This window comes from Vipera berus (assembly GCF_964194415.1).
Source record: "Vipera berus genome assembly, chromosome: 4".
NCBI lineage: Eukaryota > Metazoa > Chordata > Lepidosauria > Squamata > Viperidae > Vipera > Vipera berus.
In genome coordinates this window covers 70,264,791-70,284,222 of record NC_138206.1, presented here as the reverse complement: position 1 = coordinate 70,284,222, position 19,432 = coordinate 70,264,791, and the positions used below count along the sequence as shown (strand labels likewise).

The window sequence follows — 19,432 nt, the reverse complement described above, 5'->3', positions numbered from 1 at the left end:
TCCATCGGCAGCCAATGTGATGTTGTAGGGATGTTATGAGAATGCTGAGGTGCTGGGTAGATAATAGATCACTCTCAGGGCACAATGGCCTTGGAAGCAGAGGGGAACTGGCTGGGAAGGAATCTGTTTCTTCTCTGAAGACAATCCCCCTCCCTAATTCCCAAGTGATTACAGCAAAAACGAAAGCATGCAAAGAACGTGTTAGAATCCTACCTTTCTATGGATATGAGGTTTCTTCTTCTTTCAGTTTCTGCCATTCACCTGGGGGGGAGGGGGAAGCCTGGGGTTGCTAATGTGTGTTTCCTTTGCTTTGTTCCTTGCTCTATCCTCTTTGATGTTTCTCTATTGGGGTGAGAATGGAATATGCCTCCGGCCATCTGCCTTATCTCCAGGTGTGGAAGAAGCAGCACAGAGACTTAACAGCCTTGGAAGCAGTGCCTTATCACTCTGTTCCCACGTCATCTTCACACCTGCAGATTGGCCTGTTTGAACCGTCCGGATGGACAGTTGGGGTGGGGTTACTATTGACTCTTGACTTATTGATTCACGTGGGAAACCCTCAGACCCTGCTTTCTATTCCTGCTGTCAACATCTCCCAATAAAAGTTGCTTTTGAAATGATGCAGTTTCAAGAGTTCTGCTTTCTTGGAAGAACTGATTGAGGCAGGTCCTTACAGAATGCCAGAAATCTTCCTGTCCCGCTCCAAAAGAATGGCAGGACACCAGCATGGTGGACCTGACATGCTGCGCCCTGAAAGAACAACGTTAGTCCAGCAAAAGAAAAGATAATAAATAGGGAGAGAAAGAGAAGATGAAATTAATGGAAAACTCATTTGGGTTATTAGGGTATTGGTTATGAAAATGTTTTGCAAGTCTAGAAGCTCTAATGTGATGGTGATTCACCCACTCATTTTGAGCTTTGGGGAAATTCTTTTACGTAACCAAGTATTGGAGTTCTTCCCTATGCCTGTGGAAATCTAAAATTTCATGAATATCAAAATGTTGCTCCCCTTCGACCATTATTGGCTCAGGAAGTGGTGGAAGGCTTGGTCTAAGAGGAGAAACAGCCTCAGGTTTTAGTAGACTACAGTGGAACGCAGCGTGGACCCTATGCAGTGATTTTGGCAATTCTAATTCCACAGTCACAGAGTTTATGATACATTTGATGGGAAAGGCTCCCATGAACTTGGATCCTAGCTTTTTCGATGGTTACAAAGACTGTAGGTAATGTGTGGAGAGGAAGACACAATCACCAATTTTGAATGGTTTAAGTTCTATGCGTTTCTTGCCGACTTGAGCTTTGTAAGGTCAGGCATCTTCAAGAACTTTTCTCACAACAGGCCATGTATTTCATAATTGGGAAACCCATTCTTTTAACAACAACACCAGAGGGTCATTCAGGGGCAGTTCAACCATAAGAGTAAAGTCTTGACCCATGACCACCCTGAAAGGGGTGAATCCTGTGCTACTATGTACAGAATTGTTGTAAGCCACTTGCAAAAGGCAACAAGACAATCCAATCATCTTGTTGATAATTAGTAAAGCATCTGAGGTATTGTTCCAATACTGAGTTCGTTCACACACACACACACACACACACACACACTTGTTTGGGGGTCATGACTGGAACTGAGCCCCTGATCAGTCCCAAGTTAAGGAACACCGACCAAAATGTAGAAGTAAATTGCACCCCTCTGTCTAAAATGATGCATTGAGGTGCCCCATGTAATCAGTAAATATGAAGTAAAAATAACTTGGCTAGTCCCTGTGCTGATGGGATTTTTGGACACGGAACAAAGTGTTTAGAAAACAAATCACAAACCATATAATGGTGTTTCTCAAGCTTTCGGGGAATGGAATCCATGGAGATCTGTCTCCATGATGCTGACAGTGTGAGCCAGGTTTTATTTTCAGTGTAAAAATGACAACAAATGAAGTTGCAACTGTTTCCTTTTCTTTCTCTCCACACCACATATAGGCATGAACAGCATCTTTTCCTAATAGGTGGGAGAAAGTGTGTATCCAGGAAACTAATTGGGATGGAGAATAAACTTCCCAACCTTTAAAAACTAAGTCCTATCAAATGTTAAAAACTATCAAAGGCATCCATAGAATCCAATAATCAACCCTGGGAGATGAATTCTACTCTTTATATGTGGAAGCATGTTATGTCTGAATGTGCCTAGAAAAGTGACAGAACTTGTATCATGACCATATCCAAAGTAAGAATGAAAACAGGCTGCAATTTTTGATATTACAGAAGTTTTCATATTATTACAGATAGAACAAGACTATGAAATAAACTCACATTTGCCAATGAATATTTCTCCATCACCAGAAAGCAGCCCAGCAAAAAAGGTAAGGACATATGTAATCTTCAGTAGTAAGTCCTCTTTCCAGATCTACAGTATAAAATTAATTATATACTTCCATAAAGGTAAAGGTTCCCCTGCACATGTGTGCTAGTCGTTTCCGACTCTAGCACTCTCCGTTTCAAAGCCAAAGAGCCAGCACTTGTCCAAGGACGTCTCCGTGGTCATGTGGCCGGCATGACTAGACGCCAAAGGCGCACGGAACGCTGTTACCTTCCCACCATAGTGGTCCCTATTTTTCTACTTGCATTTTTACGTGCTTTCGAACTGCTAGGTTGGCAGAAGCTGGGACGAGTAACAGGCGCTCACTCTGTTACGCGGCACTCGGGATTCGACCCACCAAACTGCCGACCTTCTGATCGACAAGCTCAGTGTCCTAACCCACTGAGCCACCACGTCCCTTATACTTCCATATATACATATAATTACATTGTTCAGTATGGCATAGATAACTTCAGCGTTGTCCTTTACTGTTTTTTTCTCAAATTTTGTTTTTATTTCCCATTGTTTATGCCATTTTGCCATTTTTAGTGTCTAATAAAATGTGTTATTGTCATTATGTTTTTATGAAACAGAAAATATTAAAGCTAAGAAATTTGCTCATATAATATTTTAATCTTGGTCCCTGAAAACTGAGAAAATATAAATCTGTCTTCTTAAAATGGCAGTCTTAATCAAAAAGCTAATAAAATCAACAGATGTATGATTTATTAGTTGTTGTTTTTTTAAAAAAAATCCTGTCTTTATTATTCTTATAAATAACTCAAGACAGTGAACATACATCTGAGCATCTGAAAATCTTTCAGAGTTTTTAATGCAAGGAAAGATTATCTCAATATTAGGCCTAAAGAAAAGAAGTATACCTATTTTTAAATAAAGATTGGATAATAATATCCTATTGCCATTGAAATTATTTCTGGTAGAAAGAATCAGACTTTCCCATCATTAATTAATTTTCAAAGTAAGAATTTTTTCCTAGGATTTCATAATGATAAATTCATGGTTATATAATTAGGAATTTTGAGCTGAGATATATTTTTTAGTTCAGTTGATTAATGCTGTGACAATATTTTTAGCACAATTCATGTTGCATTTATAAAGGTGAATTATTTGGCAGAAGGACTCCATGTATGTATGAATCCAGTGCTACAAAAGTATAATGTCCCTGGCAGAATGTTCAAGTAAAATACCTGGATTGAAATCAAGAGGTTGGCAGCAATTGCAAGCTGCCAAATAAACAGACGTGCCCTGAACATGTAAAATTCTACAAGATGGCACAATACTTCCTTTTTAGCAGTAGTTCTGTTAACATTAACAGATGCTTTACAGATGTTTTTCAGCTATAATTAACTTTCAGGCTAAAATAATTCATTCTTCAAAGCTATGTTTTTCTAGAGTGATGGTATTGTAATGTGTTATATTATTTGTATTGATATACTGTACATTCCCTTATGAGTAGCCAAACCTATGTTCCATAGTATCTTCTGCTTCATATTTCAAGTAACATTTTTTTAAAGTGCTCACTTTTAGTCCAATTTTTCATTTAATACTTGAAATATTGCTTCCTAAACAAAGAGTTACAGAAATATCTTTGTATCTTTGTATTGTGCCAGTGTCAAAGCTTATTGCTGAAGTTAATAAAGATTTGGGCCTTAGAACACATCAATAAAGCATATGATGTTGCCTGTTCATAAAGAGGATGCCACAATGGGCTTTTTCATTGACGAAATACCCTGTTATTCTCAATGTTCGAATGGAATAGAGCAATACTTGTCTTATGTTCGACCCAGTGCAAACTGTGTTTACCTTGAATATTTAAATATCCCAAAGTGCCTTTAAGTGTTTGCTGTTTTTGTTAATTCCACTGTTCCCAAACTGTGCACTGCAGTATCCTAGGGTAATGAGGTGCACAATTGGAAACTGTGAGGCACTATGAAAAATATTACTGAGACACTAACCAAGAAAGTTTGGGAAATTCTGGTTTGGAGTTTAATAGTCATTTTCAGGCTTATAAAAAGATATGGTATATTCCATTATTCACAATCAACTAACAATACAGTATACAGTACTGGAAAATTAAAGCTTTTAAGATGTTTGTAGATCCCTTGTTTATTGTTTATTGTTTTATCTCTTTTGTTTTTTGTTTCTTGTCTTCAAATTTTCCATATTTTTTTGAAATGTCTAATAAAAATATTTTTAAAAAAACAATGATTTTTATTTTATTTCACAGGACCTTGTACTTACTCAGCTGTCATCAAAGCCAATTCATAGGAAATTCCGACCTGAAAGCCACATGCTGGAGAACCAGGAACTTTCCCCAAAGAAAAGTGCAACTGCTTCTTCCTTACCTACCATCAAACCTCACCATGCATTTCCAAAGTAAAAGGGCTGACTTATGCTACATGAGAAACTGGGAGAGGTGTGGGTTTTGTGACAACACAGAGGGGCTTAGATTTCCTTCAGAGGTAATATGGGATAAAATGCAAGTCAGCTACTTTGAAAATATCTCTTTTTAGGGACAATACACAGTACACAAAGAACAGATAGAGATAGTGTTTGTGCAATCCATTTCTTCTTATTAGTTTAGGGAATACAAACCCATTGTAAAATGTCTGTGCTGCTAAAATATTACCCTCTAGACTATGTAGAGGACTCTCTAGAGAACAGTTAATCCATGGTTCAGTTGTGGGTGGAGAACATTGATGTTTTGCAATAGCCTGGACAGAAAAATTGTATGTCCCTTCCACGACTCTAATGTGGTTAACAGATGAGGACAACTAAATGTGCTATAGCACTGATACACACAGAAGCATTTTCTAGCCTTTGAATCTGTTCAGCATCAGTCCTTGCTTTTCCCCAAATGTTCTGGGGAAATAATGTGAATAATGTGGAAGTTTGAAATCTTCTTAGAACCGGTGTGATCTGCAGGCAGTATTCTTGTTTGAGCCCCACTTACAAGAAATGTTTCCTACTGGCATAATATATTAGAGGGAAATGCTTGAATTAAACATGTTTGTTTTCCACAGTTAGAATGAGATGGGGAAGAACTCAGTTGAAGAGACTATGAACTTTTCAGGAAAAGGCACTGGGAGATTCAAGAGCTCAAACTGTCAATTCTGCTTTAGAAAGACAGAGCAAGTCAAGGATTTATTTTCACATAAGTTTTGTGTGTTTGCAAAATTGAGAATCGTAAAATACCTCTCAGAAATAATTTTGCTTGTGTTTTCATCATTCAAATAAAATTGTAAATATCTTTCTTTTTAAAAGTAGAATGGAAAGATATAACAAATCCTGAGGGTCATTTGCCCCCAAAAATCTGTTTTAGTTTGTGGCATCATAATTTAGGACTGATTTATATGTTATAAAGAAGTAGGGAATGTAGTAGTGCATGTAACAAAAGATAGTTGCCCTACTTCTTTGTAATATATAAACTGCTTGAGTTGGAAGAAAACTAACCAAGTATTATTTAATAAAGGAAAACAACAAATGTATCTGGATGCAAATATTCCTAATAAAGTTTTGAAGGGAAATAGAACAGAAATTATATGTCTGTTTTATAATATAAGCTATATATACTGGATATTTGCATTTAAAACATGTGTTGCTCGGAATCTTATTGTAAGTGAGTGCCTCTTAATAAATAGAAGACCTAGCTATTGCTCATTCATTCATTCATGCACTCATTCAGTTTCTATAGCCGTACATCTCAGTCAGTGACTGATTTCGAAAAATATAATGTACTTGACCATGAGAGAATCAATTTGATGTAGTTCTTAAAGTGCTGGGCTAGAAACTAGGAAATTATGAGTTCTATTCCTCCTTTAGGCATGAAAACTCACTAGGTGACTTGGGGCCAAGTTCTGACTTGGGACTTTTTCTTAGTCCACTCTCTGTTACAGGATGTTGTTGGGGAAAATAGAAGGTGATAGCATTATACCTTGAATAGTACAAGATAAAACTGGATATAAATCAAATAATTTCCCTGTGGCACATCATAGGTTAGACAGCGTCACCACCAGAAGGATTTGTAGCTGGCTGACCAACTGCACTCAACCTGTAGTCTTCAATGGAACTGTATCTACATGGATGCAGTGGGGTACCCCAAGGCTCTGTTTAGGGCCAGTACTTTTCAACATCTTCATCAATGATTTGGATGAGGGGATAGATGGGGAACTCATCAAATTTGCAGACCACACCAGGCTGGCAGGAATGGCCAATACTCCAGAAGATAGGCTTAAGATACAGAAGGATCTTGATAGACTTGAACATTGAGCCCTAGCTAACAAAATGAAATTCATTGGTTAAAAAAAGTAAGGTTCTATATTTAGACAAGAAAAACCAAATGCACAGATATAGTATAGGTGGTACCTGGCTCAATAGTAGTAACTGTAACTGTGAGAGGGATCTTGGAGTCCTACTGGACAATCATTTAAATATGAGCCAGCAGTGTGCTGCTGCTGCCAAAAAAGCCAACACATAGGCTGCATTAACAGACGGATAGATTCAAGATCACATGAAGTGTTAATACCACTTTATAATGCCTTGGTATGACCACACTTGGAATTCTGCATCCAGTTTCAGTCATCATGATGTAAAAAAGATGTTGGGACTAGAAAGTGTTGAGAGAAGAGCAACAAAGATGATTAGGGGACTGGAGGATAAAACATATAAAGAATGGTTGCTGGAAGTGGGTATGTCTAGTTTAATGAAAAGGAAGGATTAGGGGTGACATGATAGCAGTGTTCCAATAACTTGGGGGTTGCCACAAAGAAGAGGGAGTCAAGCTAGTCTCCAAAGCACCTGAAGGCAGGACAAGAAGCAATGGAATGGAAAATAATGAAGGAGAGAAGCAACCTAGAACTGAGGAGAAATTTCTTGACTGTTAGAACAATTAATCAGTGGAACAACTTGCCTCCAGAAATTGTGGGTGCTCCAACACTGGAAGTTTTTAAGAAGAGATTGGACAACCATTTGTTTGACATGGTATACGTTTTCCTGCCTGAGCAGGGGGTTGGACTAGAAGACCTCCGAGGTCCCTTCCAACTCATTCTATTCTGTTATCTTGCCTTTGGCAAAATTGGTCTCATCTCTGCCAACTTTACAGAAGTTCCTTAAAACCTGGTTGTATCAACAGGCCTTAGGGTCCTAAGGGAATGGAGATCTGATGAGATGGCTCCATTGTTCATAATCTGATGTCTTAGCCTTTTCATAATAATATTAACTTTTTCCCCTAAATGTTTTTTAAAATAATTTTTATGGGTTGTTTGTATGCCACACAGAGAGTATATGGTCATATGAAATGACCATATAAATGGAAGGCAGTTAGTTCAGTTAGATCTCTAATCATCATTTTGGATTAGAGATCCCTCCATATGGATTTACCTGAAACTAGATGAGTGTATATTTATGGAAATAGTCTTTTTAACATCTAGAATTGGAAAAATGTTTATGTTAGAATGTTGCAAAACATACAATTTACAATAAGGCTGTTTATGTCAGTTCAGAAAGATCTGATTAAGAGTTTAGGATATTTGTGGGCCTAAGTTGTTCTTAGAAATGAAGTTGATTCTAAAGGCTATTCAGGAAGGAAACACAGAGGAGAATTCTGTAGGGAAATTAGATATCAGGTTGGAGACCATAACAATAGTTTACTTATACTTTCTACGGGAGTTACATATTTTAAAGAGGCACACCCCAATATTTCCCCTTGATTTTAATTCAAGTCTACCATGTCCTCTTTGTGTATCATCCAGATTGTTCTACTAATTAAAAATAGGGATTGTCTTTTTCTCTGGCAGACAGTCTTCAAAACAGAAGAAAGCTATTCAGACTGCTATTCGTAAAAACAAAGAAACTAATGCAGTGTTAGTTCGGTTGAACAGTGAACTCCAGCAACAATTGAAGGTAAGGAATGCTCATGCATCTCTTTTTGCACTTATACATGAAGAAAATGTAAGAATTAGTATGAAGTAGAAATGTTCTTCTTGAAATAGAAGAACGGATGAGAACTGGAGTGAAAAGGAATCTTCCACAAATTAAATAAATTTAAATATATTAATGGAAATGATAAATATGAGTTCCCTACATCATCGTACCATTTTCTACACTGACAGAAGCTATCCCCTCCCTTCATGTCCCTGTATGAATAAATGTTTATATGTAATCATATTAGCACTTTAAAAAACCCAAATTTGTGGTCATGTGATGAAGAAATGTCCTTTTTGGCAGACATAATCCCATTATTCAAAATGTATTTGAAATGGAAAGTAAGATGTCTTCTTTCTATTTAACTAATCTTTTTGAAGCAGAAGGTACATTGCTACGGTGATAATTTGGGTTTTTAATATATGTATATATTACATATATATATATATATATATATATATATATATATATATATATATATATATATATATATATATATATACCGTATATACTTGAGTATAAGCCGACTCGAGTATAAGCCGAGACCCCCAATTTCACCCCCCAAAACTGGAAAAAGTTATTGACTCGAGTATAAGCCGATCCGCCGTTCTGCAAGCCTGAATACACAGGAATACCCTGTGTGGCCGCGGCTCGTCGGCAGGTCTCCGTTCCTCCTGCCGACCTTTGGGGAGGTTTGGGCGCCTCCCCAAACCTCCCCAAACGTCGGCAGGTCTCCGTTCCTCCTGCCGACCTTTGGGGAGGTTTGGGCGCCTCCCCAAACCTCCCCAAACCTCGGCAGGTCTCCGTTCCTCCTGCCGACCTTTGGGGAGGTTTGGGCGCCTCCCCAAACCTCCCCAAACCTCGGCAAGTCTCCGTTCCTCCTGCCGACCTTTGGGGAGGTTTGGGCGCCTCCCCAAACCTCGGCAGGTCTCCGTTCCTCCGCGCAGACCTGCCGACCTTTGGGGAGGTTTGGGCGCCTCCCCAAACGTCCCCAAACCTCGGCAGGTCTCCGTTCCTGTTTGGGGAGGTTTGGGCGCCTCCCCAAACCTCCCCAAACCTCGGCAGGTCTCCGTTCCTCCGCGCAGACCTGCCGACGTTTGGGGAGGTTTGGGCGCCTCCCCAAACCTCCCCAAACCTCGGCAGGTCTCCGTTCCTGTTTGGGGAGGTTTGGGCGCCTCCCCAAACCTCCCCAAACCTCGGCAGGTCTCCGTTCCTCCGCGCAGACCTGCCGACCTTTGGGGAGGTTTGGGCGCCTCCCCAAACGTCCCCAAACCTCGGCAGGTCTCCGTTCCTGTTTGGGGAGGTTTGGGCGCCTCCCCAAACCTCCCCAAACCTCGGCAGGTCTCCGTTCCTCCGCGCAGACCTGCCGACCTTTGGGGAGGTTTGGGCGCCTCCCCAAACGTCCCCAAACCTCGGCAGGTCTCCGTTCCTGTTTGGGGAGGTTTGGGCGCCTCCCCAAACCTCCCCAAACCTCGGCAGGTCTCCGTTCCTCCGCGCAGACCTGCCGACCTTTGGGGAGGTTTGGGCGCCTCCCCAAACGTCCCCAAACCTCGGCAGGTCTCCGTTCCTGTTTGGGGAGGTTTGGGCGCCTCCCCAAACCTCCCCAAACCTCGGCAGGTCTCCGTTCCTCCGCGCAGACCTGCCGACCTTTGGGGAGGTTTGGGCGCCTCCCCAAACGTCCCCAAACCTCGGCAGGTCTCCGTTCCTGTTTGGGGAGGTTTGGGCGCCTCCCCAAACCTCCCCAAACCTCGGCAGGTCTCCGTTCCTCCGCGCAGACCTGCCGACCTTTGGGGAGGTTTGGGCGCCTCCCCAAACCTCCCCAAACCTCGGCAGGTCTCCGTTCCTGTTTGGGGAGGTTTGGGCGCCTCCCCAAACCTCCCCAAACCTCGGCAGGTCTCCGTTCCTCCGCGCAGACCTGCCGACGTTTGGGGAGGTTTGGGGAGGCGCCCAAACCTCCCCAAAGGTCGGCAGGAAGAACGGAGACCTGCCGAGGTTTGGGGAGGTTTGGGGAGGCGCCCAAACCTCCCAAAGGTCGGCAGGTCTGCGCGGAGGAACGGAGACCTGCCGAGGTTTGGGGACGTTTGGGGAGGCGCCCAAACCTCCCCAAACAGGAACGGAGACCTGCCGAGGTTTGGGGACGTTTGGGGAGGCGCCCAAACCTCCCCAAAGGTCGGCAGGTCTGCGCGGAGGAACGGAGACCTGCCGAGGTTTGGGGAGGTTTGGGGAGGCGCCCAAACCTCCCCAAACAGGAACGGAGACCTGCCGAGGTTTGGGGAGGTTTGGGGAGGCGCCCAAACCTCCCCAAAGGTCGGCAGGTCTGCGCGGAGGAACGGAGACCTGCCGAGGTTTGGGGACGTTTGGGGAGGCGCCCAAACCTCCCCAAACAGGAACGGAGACCTGCCGAGGTTTGGGGACGTTTGGGGAGGCGCCCAAACCTCCCCAAAGGTCGGCAGGTCTGCGCGGAGGAACGGAGACCTGCCGAGGTTTGGGGAGGTTTGGGGAGGCGCCCAAACCTCCCCAAACAGGAACGGAGACCTGCCGAGGTTTGGGGACGTTTGGGGAGGCGCCCAAACCTCCCCAAAGGTCGGCAGGTCTGCGCGGAGGAACGGAGACCTGCCGAGGTTTGGGGAGGTTTGGGGAGGCGCCCAAACCTCCCCAAACAGGAACGGAGACCTGCCGAGGTTTGGGGACGTTTGGGGAGGCGCCCAAACCTCCCCAAAGGTCGGCAGGTCTGCGCGGAGGAACGGAGACCTGCCGAGGTTTGGGGAGGTTTGGGGAGGCGCCCAAACCTCCCCAAACAGGAACGGAGACCTGCCGAGGTTTGGGGACGTTTGGGGAGGCGCCCAAACCTCCCCAAAGGTCGGCAGGTCTGCGCGGAGGAACGGAGACCTGCCGAGGTTTGGGGAGGCGCCCAAACCTCCCCAAACAGGAACGGAGACCTGCCGAGGTTTGGGGAGGCGCCCAAACCTCCCCAAAGGTCGGCAGGTCTGCGCGGAGGAACGGAGACCTGCCGAGGTTTGGGGAGGTTTGGGGAGGCGCCCAAACCTCCCCAAACAGGAACGGAGACCTGCCGAGGTTTGGGGACGTTTGGGGAGGCGCCCAAACCTCCCCAAAGGTCGGCAGGTCTGCGCGGAGGAACGGAGACCTGCCGAGGTTTGGGGAGGTTTGGGGAGGCGCCCAAACCTCCCCAAACAGGAACGGAGACCTGCCGAGGTTTGGGGAGGCGCCCAAACCTCCCCAAAGGTCGGCAGGAGGAACGGAGACCTGCCGAGGTTTGGGGAGGCGCCCAAACCTCCCCAAAGGTCGGCAGGAGGAACGGAGACCTGGGGAGGTTTGGGGAGGCGCCCAAACCTCCCCAAAGGTCGGCAGGAGGAACGGAGACCTGCCGAGGTTTGGGGAGGCGCCCAAACCTCCCCAAAGGTCGGCAGGAGGAACGGAGACCTGCCGAGGTTTGGGGAGGCGCCCAAACCTCCCCAAAGGTCGGCAGGAGGAACGGAGACCTGCCGAGGTTTGGGGAGGTTTGGGGAGGCGCCCAAACCTCCCCAAAGGTCGGCAGGAGGAACGGAGACCTGCCGACGTTTGGGGAGGTTTGGGGAGGCGCCCAAACCTCCCCAAACGTCGGCAGGTCTGCGCGGAGGAACGGAGACCTGCCGAGGTTTGGGGAGGCGCCCAAACCTCCCCAAACGTCGGCAAGTCTCCGTTCCTCCGCGCCCTGCCTGCCTGCTTCTTTCCGCTGCGGAAAGAAGCAGGCAGGCAAGGCGCGGAGTTTGGGGAGGTGCGCGCGCACCTCCCCAAACCTCCCCAAACTTCGGCAGGTCTCGGACGGCGGTGGCTTGGGAGAGGTGCGGGCGATCCCGGAAGCACCAAAGCCTCGGCCGCGCACAAGTCCTCGGTAAGTTTTTTTTGTTGACTGGAGTATAAGCCGAAGTGGAATTTTTCAGCCCAAAAAGTGGGCTGAAAAATTCGGCTTATACTCAAGTATATACGGTATATATATATATATATATATATATATATATATATATATATATATATATATATATATATATATATATATATATATATATATGTGTGTGTGTGTGTGTGTGTGTGTGTGTGTGTGTGTGTGTGTGTGTGTGTGTGTGTGTGTGTGTGTTGTTCTGAACCAGCCCTCTTCTGGCCTTGTAAAGGCAAACCCCTTTTTAGAAAGAAGAGACTGGAGAGCTTCCAAGGCTAAAAGGCATCCGCCAAGATTTATTACGCAGTTAACAAAAACACTAGAGCTTGTCTTCTCAAGCGGAAAAGTTGCTTTCAGCAACCAGCCCCTCCCCAAACACTCCTTTTATAGAGAGCTCAGGGCGTGGTCTCCCTGTGCCTCCTCCCGAGGAGTCCCACATTCTTTCTTTGTTTGTTCCTGCTCGACTGCCTCCTGCGTCGGGCGTCCTTGAACAGGGCCAGCTGTGGGTCATCATCTTCCGCACTATCGGGCTCACGCAGCTGAGAAGAGGGCCCCGGCTGGGAACTCTGCCAAGCCTCCACGCCATCATCAACCGGTTCGTCTCCCACACGGTCCTCCTCCCCCTCATCTGAGTCATCCGACACATCTGAGCCGGCTGCCGAAACCACAGGCTGGCCCTGAGTCACAACACTATCCCGCACCGCAGGGCCCTTCCCCCGGGTCTGCCGATCCGGATGCGGTCGGGATGGGAACTGTTCGTGAAACGCAGTCACCAACGCAGGGGCATGAACGGCGGTCGCGTCTTCCCATGTGAAGTCCTCCGGCCCGTACCCTTTCCACTCGATCAGGTACTGGAAGCGACCTTTCAGCCAGCGGGAATCCCTGATGCTGGCAACCTCGTACTCGGGGTGCTGCCTCCATCACGAGTTCCTGATGGGGGAGGTTCCGCTTGGCGAAGTGGACAGGCCGGTTGTTCGGGGACCAACAAGGACCGATGGAAGACGGGGTGCACGCGCAGGGAACGTGGCAGAGTTAAACGATAGGCGACCGGATTGATGACGGCCTCGACTGGGAACGGTCCAAGGTAACGGTGGTCCAGCTTCCTCGCCGGCCGAGTGGATGGTAGGTTCCTGGTGGACAGCCAGACCCGATCCCCCACCGATAGTGGAGGCGTATCCCTTCTCGACCGATCGGCGAACCTCTTGTAGTCGGCCTTGGCCTTCACCAACCGATGGATCGCCTGTAACTCCGCCATAAATTCGTTCGCTGCCGGCTCTGATGAGTCCACGGGAGAAAGGGGGAAAAACCGGGGGTGATAACCCACGTTGGCCAAGAACGGTGTCATCTGCGTGGAGGTGTGCTGCGAGTTGTTAAAGGCAAACTCGGCTATGGCCAAATAGTCCACCCAATTGTCCTGCTGCAGGTTAACGTAGCAGCGCAGATACTGCTCTAAGATGCCGATGACCTTCTCGGTACCCCCGTCGGTCTGAGGATGATGCGCGGACGAGAGGCAAACCTTAATGTCCAACGCCCGCATCAACTCCTGCCAGAAGCGGGCTGTAAACTGGGCCCCCCTATCGGAGACGACTCTATCGGGAAGGCCATGCAGCCGGAACACCTGTTGGATGAACATGCGACTAGTGGCGCGAGCTGACGGTAAGCCGCGACAGGGGATGAAGTGCGCCATCTTGGTCAACATGTCCACCACCACAAACACTGTCGTGAAGCCGGAGGATGGGGGTAGATCCGTCAGAAAGTCCATGGACACAGCCCCCCAGGGTCTCTTGGGTGTTGGCAAGGGCTGCAGTAAACCAGGCGGGGCCCCTGTCGCTGACTTGGCCTGCCTGCAAGGAATGCAGGAGGTGACATAAGACTGGACATCGTGTCGGACTCGGGGCCACCAGAAGGTACGGGAGACCAGGTTCAGAGTCTTGAACAGGCCAAAATGCCCCGCAGCCGGGTTATCATGACACTGGCTGAGGACGAGTCCCCTGAGTGGCCCTCCTGGAACATAGAGCCGGTCACGATAATACAGGAGTCCATCCGCGACCGACCAAGGCGAATCTGGCCCCACCTCTTCCTTCCGCTGAGCCACCCACGCCTCCTGCTACTGCGCCTCCCGGATCCGAGCCCGTATATCCACCGGCTCCCGCACCGCAGCAAAAGACTCGACGGGGATCACTGTCCTGGGCGGAAGCTTGTCTTCCGCTCGGGTGTATTCGGGCTTTCTGGACAGAGCATCCGCTCTCTGGTTGTGCCCGCTTGGTATGTACCGCACCCGGAAGTCAAACCTCGCAAAGAAGAGGGACCACCGGATCTGGCGTTGATTCAAATTCCGAGCGGTCTGCAGGCTTTCCAGATTCTTGTGGTCCGTCCGGACCTCGATCTGATGCCGCGCCCCCTCCAGATGATGCCTCCAAGCCTCGAACACCACCTTGATGGCCAGCAGCTCCTTCTCCCAGATGGTATAGTTGCGCTCCGAGGGGTTCAATTTCCGAGAGTGATACGCGCAAGGGAAAAGGGTACCGCTGGGCGTCGTTGCCTGAAGTAACACGGCCCCAATGGCAATGTCGGAGGCGTCCGCCTCCACGACAAACGGCCGTTGCGGGTCGGGATGTCTCAAGATGGGCTCCTTCATGAAGGCGTCCTTCAAAGCCTGGAACGCCTGTTGTTCGGGGGCGTTCCACTGGAACCGAGTCTTCTTCAGGAGCCGGGTGAGGGGGGCTGTCAAGGCAGCAAAGCCAGGGATGAATGTCCGATAGTAGTTGGCAAATCCAAGGAGTCGCTGAACGTCCTTCACGCGACGCGGGAGTTGCCAACTCTGCAACGACTCGACTTTACTCGGCTCCATGGCGATGCCCTCAGGAGAAATGCGGTGACCCAGGAAATCGATGGTCACCTGGTAGAACTGGCACTTCTCCAACTTGGCAAACAGCCGATGTTCCCGGAGGCGCTGCAGGACCTGACGGAGATGCTGATGATGCGCTTCACGCGACGGGGAGTAAATCAGGATGTCGTCCAGGTAAATCACGACAAACTGGTCCAACAGATCCCGAAAGATATCGTTCATAAAATGCTGAAACACAGCGGGGGCGTTGGTCAGGCCAAACGGCATCACCGTGTACTCGAAATGTCCATAGCGAGTACCAAACGCCGTCTTCCACTCATCACCCGGCCGAACCCTGACGAGGTTGTAAGCTCCACGCAGGTCCAGTTTCGTGAAGATCTTAGCCTCCCGGAGTCGGTCCAAGAGCTCGGGGATGAGGGGCAGCGGGTAGCGGTTACGCACCGTGATGGCGTTGAGTTTCCGGTAGTCACAGCAAAGCCGTAACTCGCCCGACTTCTTTTTGACGAAGAGCACGGGCGCAGACACTGGCGAGGACGAGGGCCGGATGAAACCACGAGCCAAATTCTTTGTCAGGAAGTCCCGCAATGCAGCCAACTCGGGCTCCGACATGGAGTACAAACGCCCCACTGGGAGAGGCGCATCAGGGACTAGATCAATGGAACAGTCATAGGGCCTGTGCGGGGGTAATTGGTCCGCCTCTGACTCGCTGAACACATCAGCAAAGTCGGACAGTTCGGGAGGCAAGGAAACCCCTGAGGAACCCTCCACCTGGCCGGCACAGATATGGCGGGTGTGGTCCACGCACTGCAAACTTGGGAAGGTGACCAAGTTCTGAGACCAATAGATCTGTGGATCATGCGCCCGGAGCCACGCCAGTCCCAAGACCACGGGGAAGTGCAGATCCGAAGTGACGTAAAACTGAATGGCCTCCACATGGGTACTGATGGCCATACACACGGGTTGCGTGGCGGCCGTAATAGGCCCGGACAGGAGCACTCGACCATCGATGGTCTCCACAAGCATGGGCGGATCCACTGGACACTGGGGAACAGCCCATTTGGCCACAAAGGCCGAATCCATAAAGTTAGTGGTAGCCCCAGAGTCAATTAAGGCATGGACCGGAATCCCCTCTGGCTTGCCAGGAAGGATCAGTCGTGCCTCCAGAATCAAATGCCGTGGAGGTTCACAGGCACCGTCGGAACGGCGTCGCTCGGCGTGGTCGTTGTGGGTCGCCCGATCTTTCACACCGTCTAGATTGGGCTCGGGCCGTTTCCCGATAGCAAAGCAGGGGACTTTCTCGGGGCAGGCTTGGTCACTGACGCCCGCTGACGCTTCTTCGGGCAAGAAGCAGCCAAATGTCCAGGGTCCCCACAGTAAAAACACAACCCCTCCGATCGTCGTCTGTCCGTTTCCGTCACCGATAGACGGGACCTGGCGGCACCCAGCTCCATTGGCTCCTCCCTCTGGACTGGGGGCTCACGCACAACAGGGGTGGCAGGGGTCTGTGGGGTGGCACGGCGACTCTTACGCTGCTGCAGCCGGGCATCGATCCGCAGACAAAGATGGATCAGCCCATTCAGGTCTGAGGGAATGTCCACGCGGGCCAGCTCATCCAACATCTCCTCTGACAAGCCATCCTGAAAGGCATCCACGAGCGCAGCCTCATTCCAGGCGGAATCCTGGCTAAGCAGCCGGAAATCGCTGATATAGGCCTGTAGAGGGCGCTGACCCTGCCTCAAAGCTTTCAGGCGTCGGGTGGCAGTCTGCGCCTTAATCGGGTCCTCGTACATGAGGCGCATATGGTCACAAAACCCCCCAAAGTTATCCAACAAAGGGCTAGGCTGTGCCAACAGAGGCGTGCCCCAACGAGCTGCATCACCCGACAGAAGGCTCAACATGAATCCCACCTTATCTCGGTCAGTGGGGAAATCAGCTGCTCTCACGCTGATATAAAGCTGGCATTGTCCCAGGAAGGCAGGAAACAGTTCTGGTTTACCAGCAAATTTATCCGGCATAGCTATCTGACATTTCCTCCTGGGTGGGGGTGCAGCATGTACCTGAGCTTGCAGTTGTGCCACCTGAGCTGCCAGCAAAGTGAGTTGCTGGGTGAGCTGGGCATTCTCGGCAAGAAGCTGCTCCATCGTAGTAATAAGGGGTGGGTGGCTGAAAGCAAACTGTTCTGAACCAGCCCTCTTCTGGCCTTGTAAAGGCAAACCCCTTTTTAGAAAGAAGAGACTGGAGAGCTTCCAAGGCTAAAAGGCATCCGCCAAGATTTATTACGCAGTTAACAAAAACACTAGAGCTTGTCTTCTCAAGCGGAAAAGTTGCTTTCAGCAACCAGCCCCTCCCCAAACACTCCTTTTATAGAGAGCTCAGGGCGTGGTCTCCCTGTGCCTCCTCCCGAGGAGTCCCACATTCTTTCTTTGTTTGTTCCTGCTCGACTGCCTCCTGCGTCGGGCGTCCTTGAACAGGGCCAGCTGTGGGTCATCATCTTCCGCACTATCGGGCTCACGCAGCTGAGAAGAGGGCCCCGGCTGGGAACTCTGCCAAGCCTCCACGCCATCATCAACCGGTTCGTCTCCCACACGGTCCTCCTCCCCCTCATCTGAGTCATCCGACACATCTGAGCCGGCTGCCGAAACCACAGGCTGGCCCTGAGTCACAACATGTGTGTGTGTGTGTGTGTGTGTGTGTGTGTACACATATAGAATATATTATAGCACGTAGGATACTCATCAGAATTCTTTTTCTTAACTGCAAATAAGTCACTTTCGTACTAATAAAACAGCAAATGACCTAAATTACAAATAAAATTGAGACAACTTGTTTTCTGAAATATAATTTATTTACTGCCTACATCTGTATAAAAAATATGTCATATTATTAACTAATCTTTCCAGTGGTACTACTTTTTAAGTGATTGATATGGGTTATTGACTGCATTTCTTTCATTTTTTTTTACCAAGTTGAGTTAATTCAATGATGGTCCCTAAAACTCTTTATCAACGAATATCTTCACCTGATCAATATTACAGCAATGTTCAAAGATAGATTAAAAGTCCATAGTTCAGCTTTCAGGAACTTAAAGCATATTTTGGGGAAAAAATGTTTGTAATCTTAATATACGGTATTGGAACTTCTTGAGGAATCACAATGTAAACTAAACTAAAAAAAATCAGGGGAATGATGGTGGAACATTCAAATTAACAAGTTATCCAACAATTGAGTGTCAATTTTGTTATTGCTATAGTTTATTGAAAGGACACATAGTGAAACTCAGAAACTGCAAAAGTAAAGTTCATACATCTGCATTTTAAAACAAGATTGTTTTTATATTTGCATGTTTCTACCAAGATGCTCTCTAATTATTTCATATCATTTGTGCTATCTAGGAAGTTCACAAGGAACGAATTGCACTGGAAACTCAATTGGAGCAACACCGACCTGTAACTGTCTTATGACATTATTTTTACATACAGTTTGTTCTATGAAACATGACACTTTGTATAATATGTTGGCATATTTTTTTTCTAATAAGGCAGCTTCATCTGGAAAAAATAGTTGCAAAATACCTTTACATTTCTTGTACCAGTTACCTTATTGGCAAGAAGATGCACACCATCCAAATGACAACCATAATACCTAGTCTGTTTTCCCAATAATCTAGCCAACCCTTTATTTCCAAAGGACAGGGAGGAAGACATTTATATTGTGCATATGTATCCAAGAAATTAGTTTATATTTTGCTTAATACTATCTTATATTTTTAATTATCATTTTCATATGCTTTCTATGAGCATTTATAGCACATTGTATTTATCATGTATAATATCTTCCTAGTTTTACAATCGCTAATCACCTTTGGTAGAAAGCACAAATCTTGTATTGATAAAATATATCCACCCTCTTCTCTCTACAGCTTAACACTGCATATCAATTTCTTGCCTATTTCAGGAAGCTGACATGCTGCCACTATTCCCATATTTCTGCTGCAGTTTGAAAGAAGCAATATACAGTGGCCTGTATCCATAGTTTAATATAGTTCTGGTTCTTTAATGGATGGGTATATTATCAAAGACCATGAAGTTATTTATTCACAACTGTGTGCTAGGAGACTAACAGGGCATTCCTGTTGATTGGCTAGTTAAGTCAGCCCAGTAGAATTGGTATTAGTTCATTACTAGTTCGCAATTATAAATTGTGCACATTGCTACTTAAATTTCATAAAATTATTTACAAAAATAGCAATACTGAAAGGTTTGATGCTTTTGCTTACAAAAAATATTAACATGTTAGCCATAGATCAATAGTCATTATTTAAAGGTTACCATGTACAGGTAGTCCTCGGGTT

The 19,432-nt window shown here is 47.0% G+C and overlaps 1 protein-coding gene across 1 annotated transcript in view; it reads left to right on the top strand.

Moving 5' to 3' along the window:
* The window catches only part of REPS2 (RALBP1 associated Eps domain containing 2), a gene marked incomplete at its 5' end in the record, with an annotated part of 127,601 nt that extends 108,775 nt beyond the window's left edge, over window positions 1–18,826 (top strand). Inside the window, 4 exons of the mRNA XM_081326372.1 lie at window positions 2,280–2,357; window positions 4,602–4,750; window positions 8,170–8,275; window positions 18,474–18,826. Of these exons, the coding sequence (XP_081182498.1) occupies window positions 2,280–2,357; window positions 4,602–4,750; window positions 8,170–8,275; window positions 18,474–18,542 (402 nt within the window). The 3' untranslated portion in view covers window positions 18,543–18,826. The remainder of the gene's footprint in view (window positions 1–2,279; window positions 2,358–4,601; window positions 4,751–8,169; window positions 8,276–18,473) is intronic.
* Window positions 18,827–19,432: the final 606 nt, after the last annotated feature.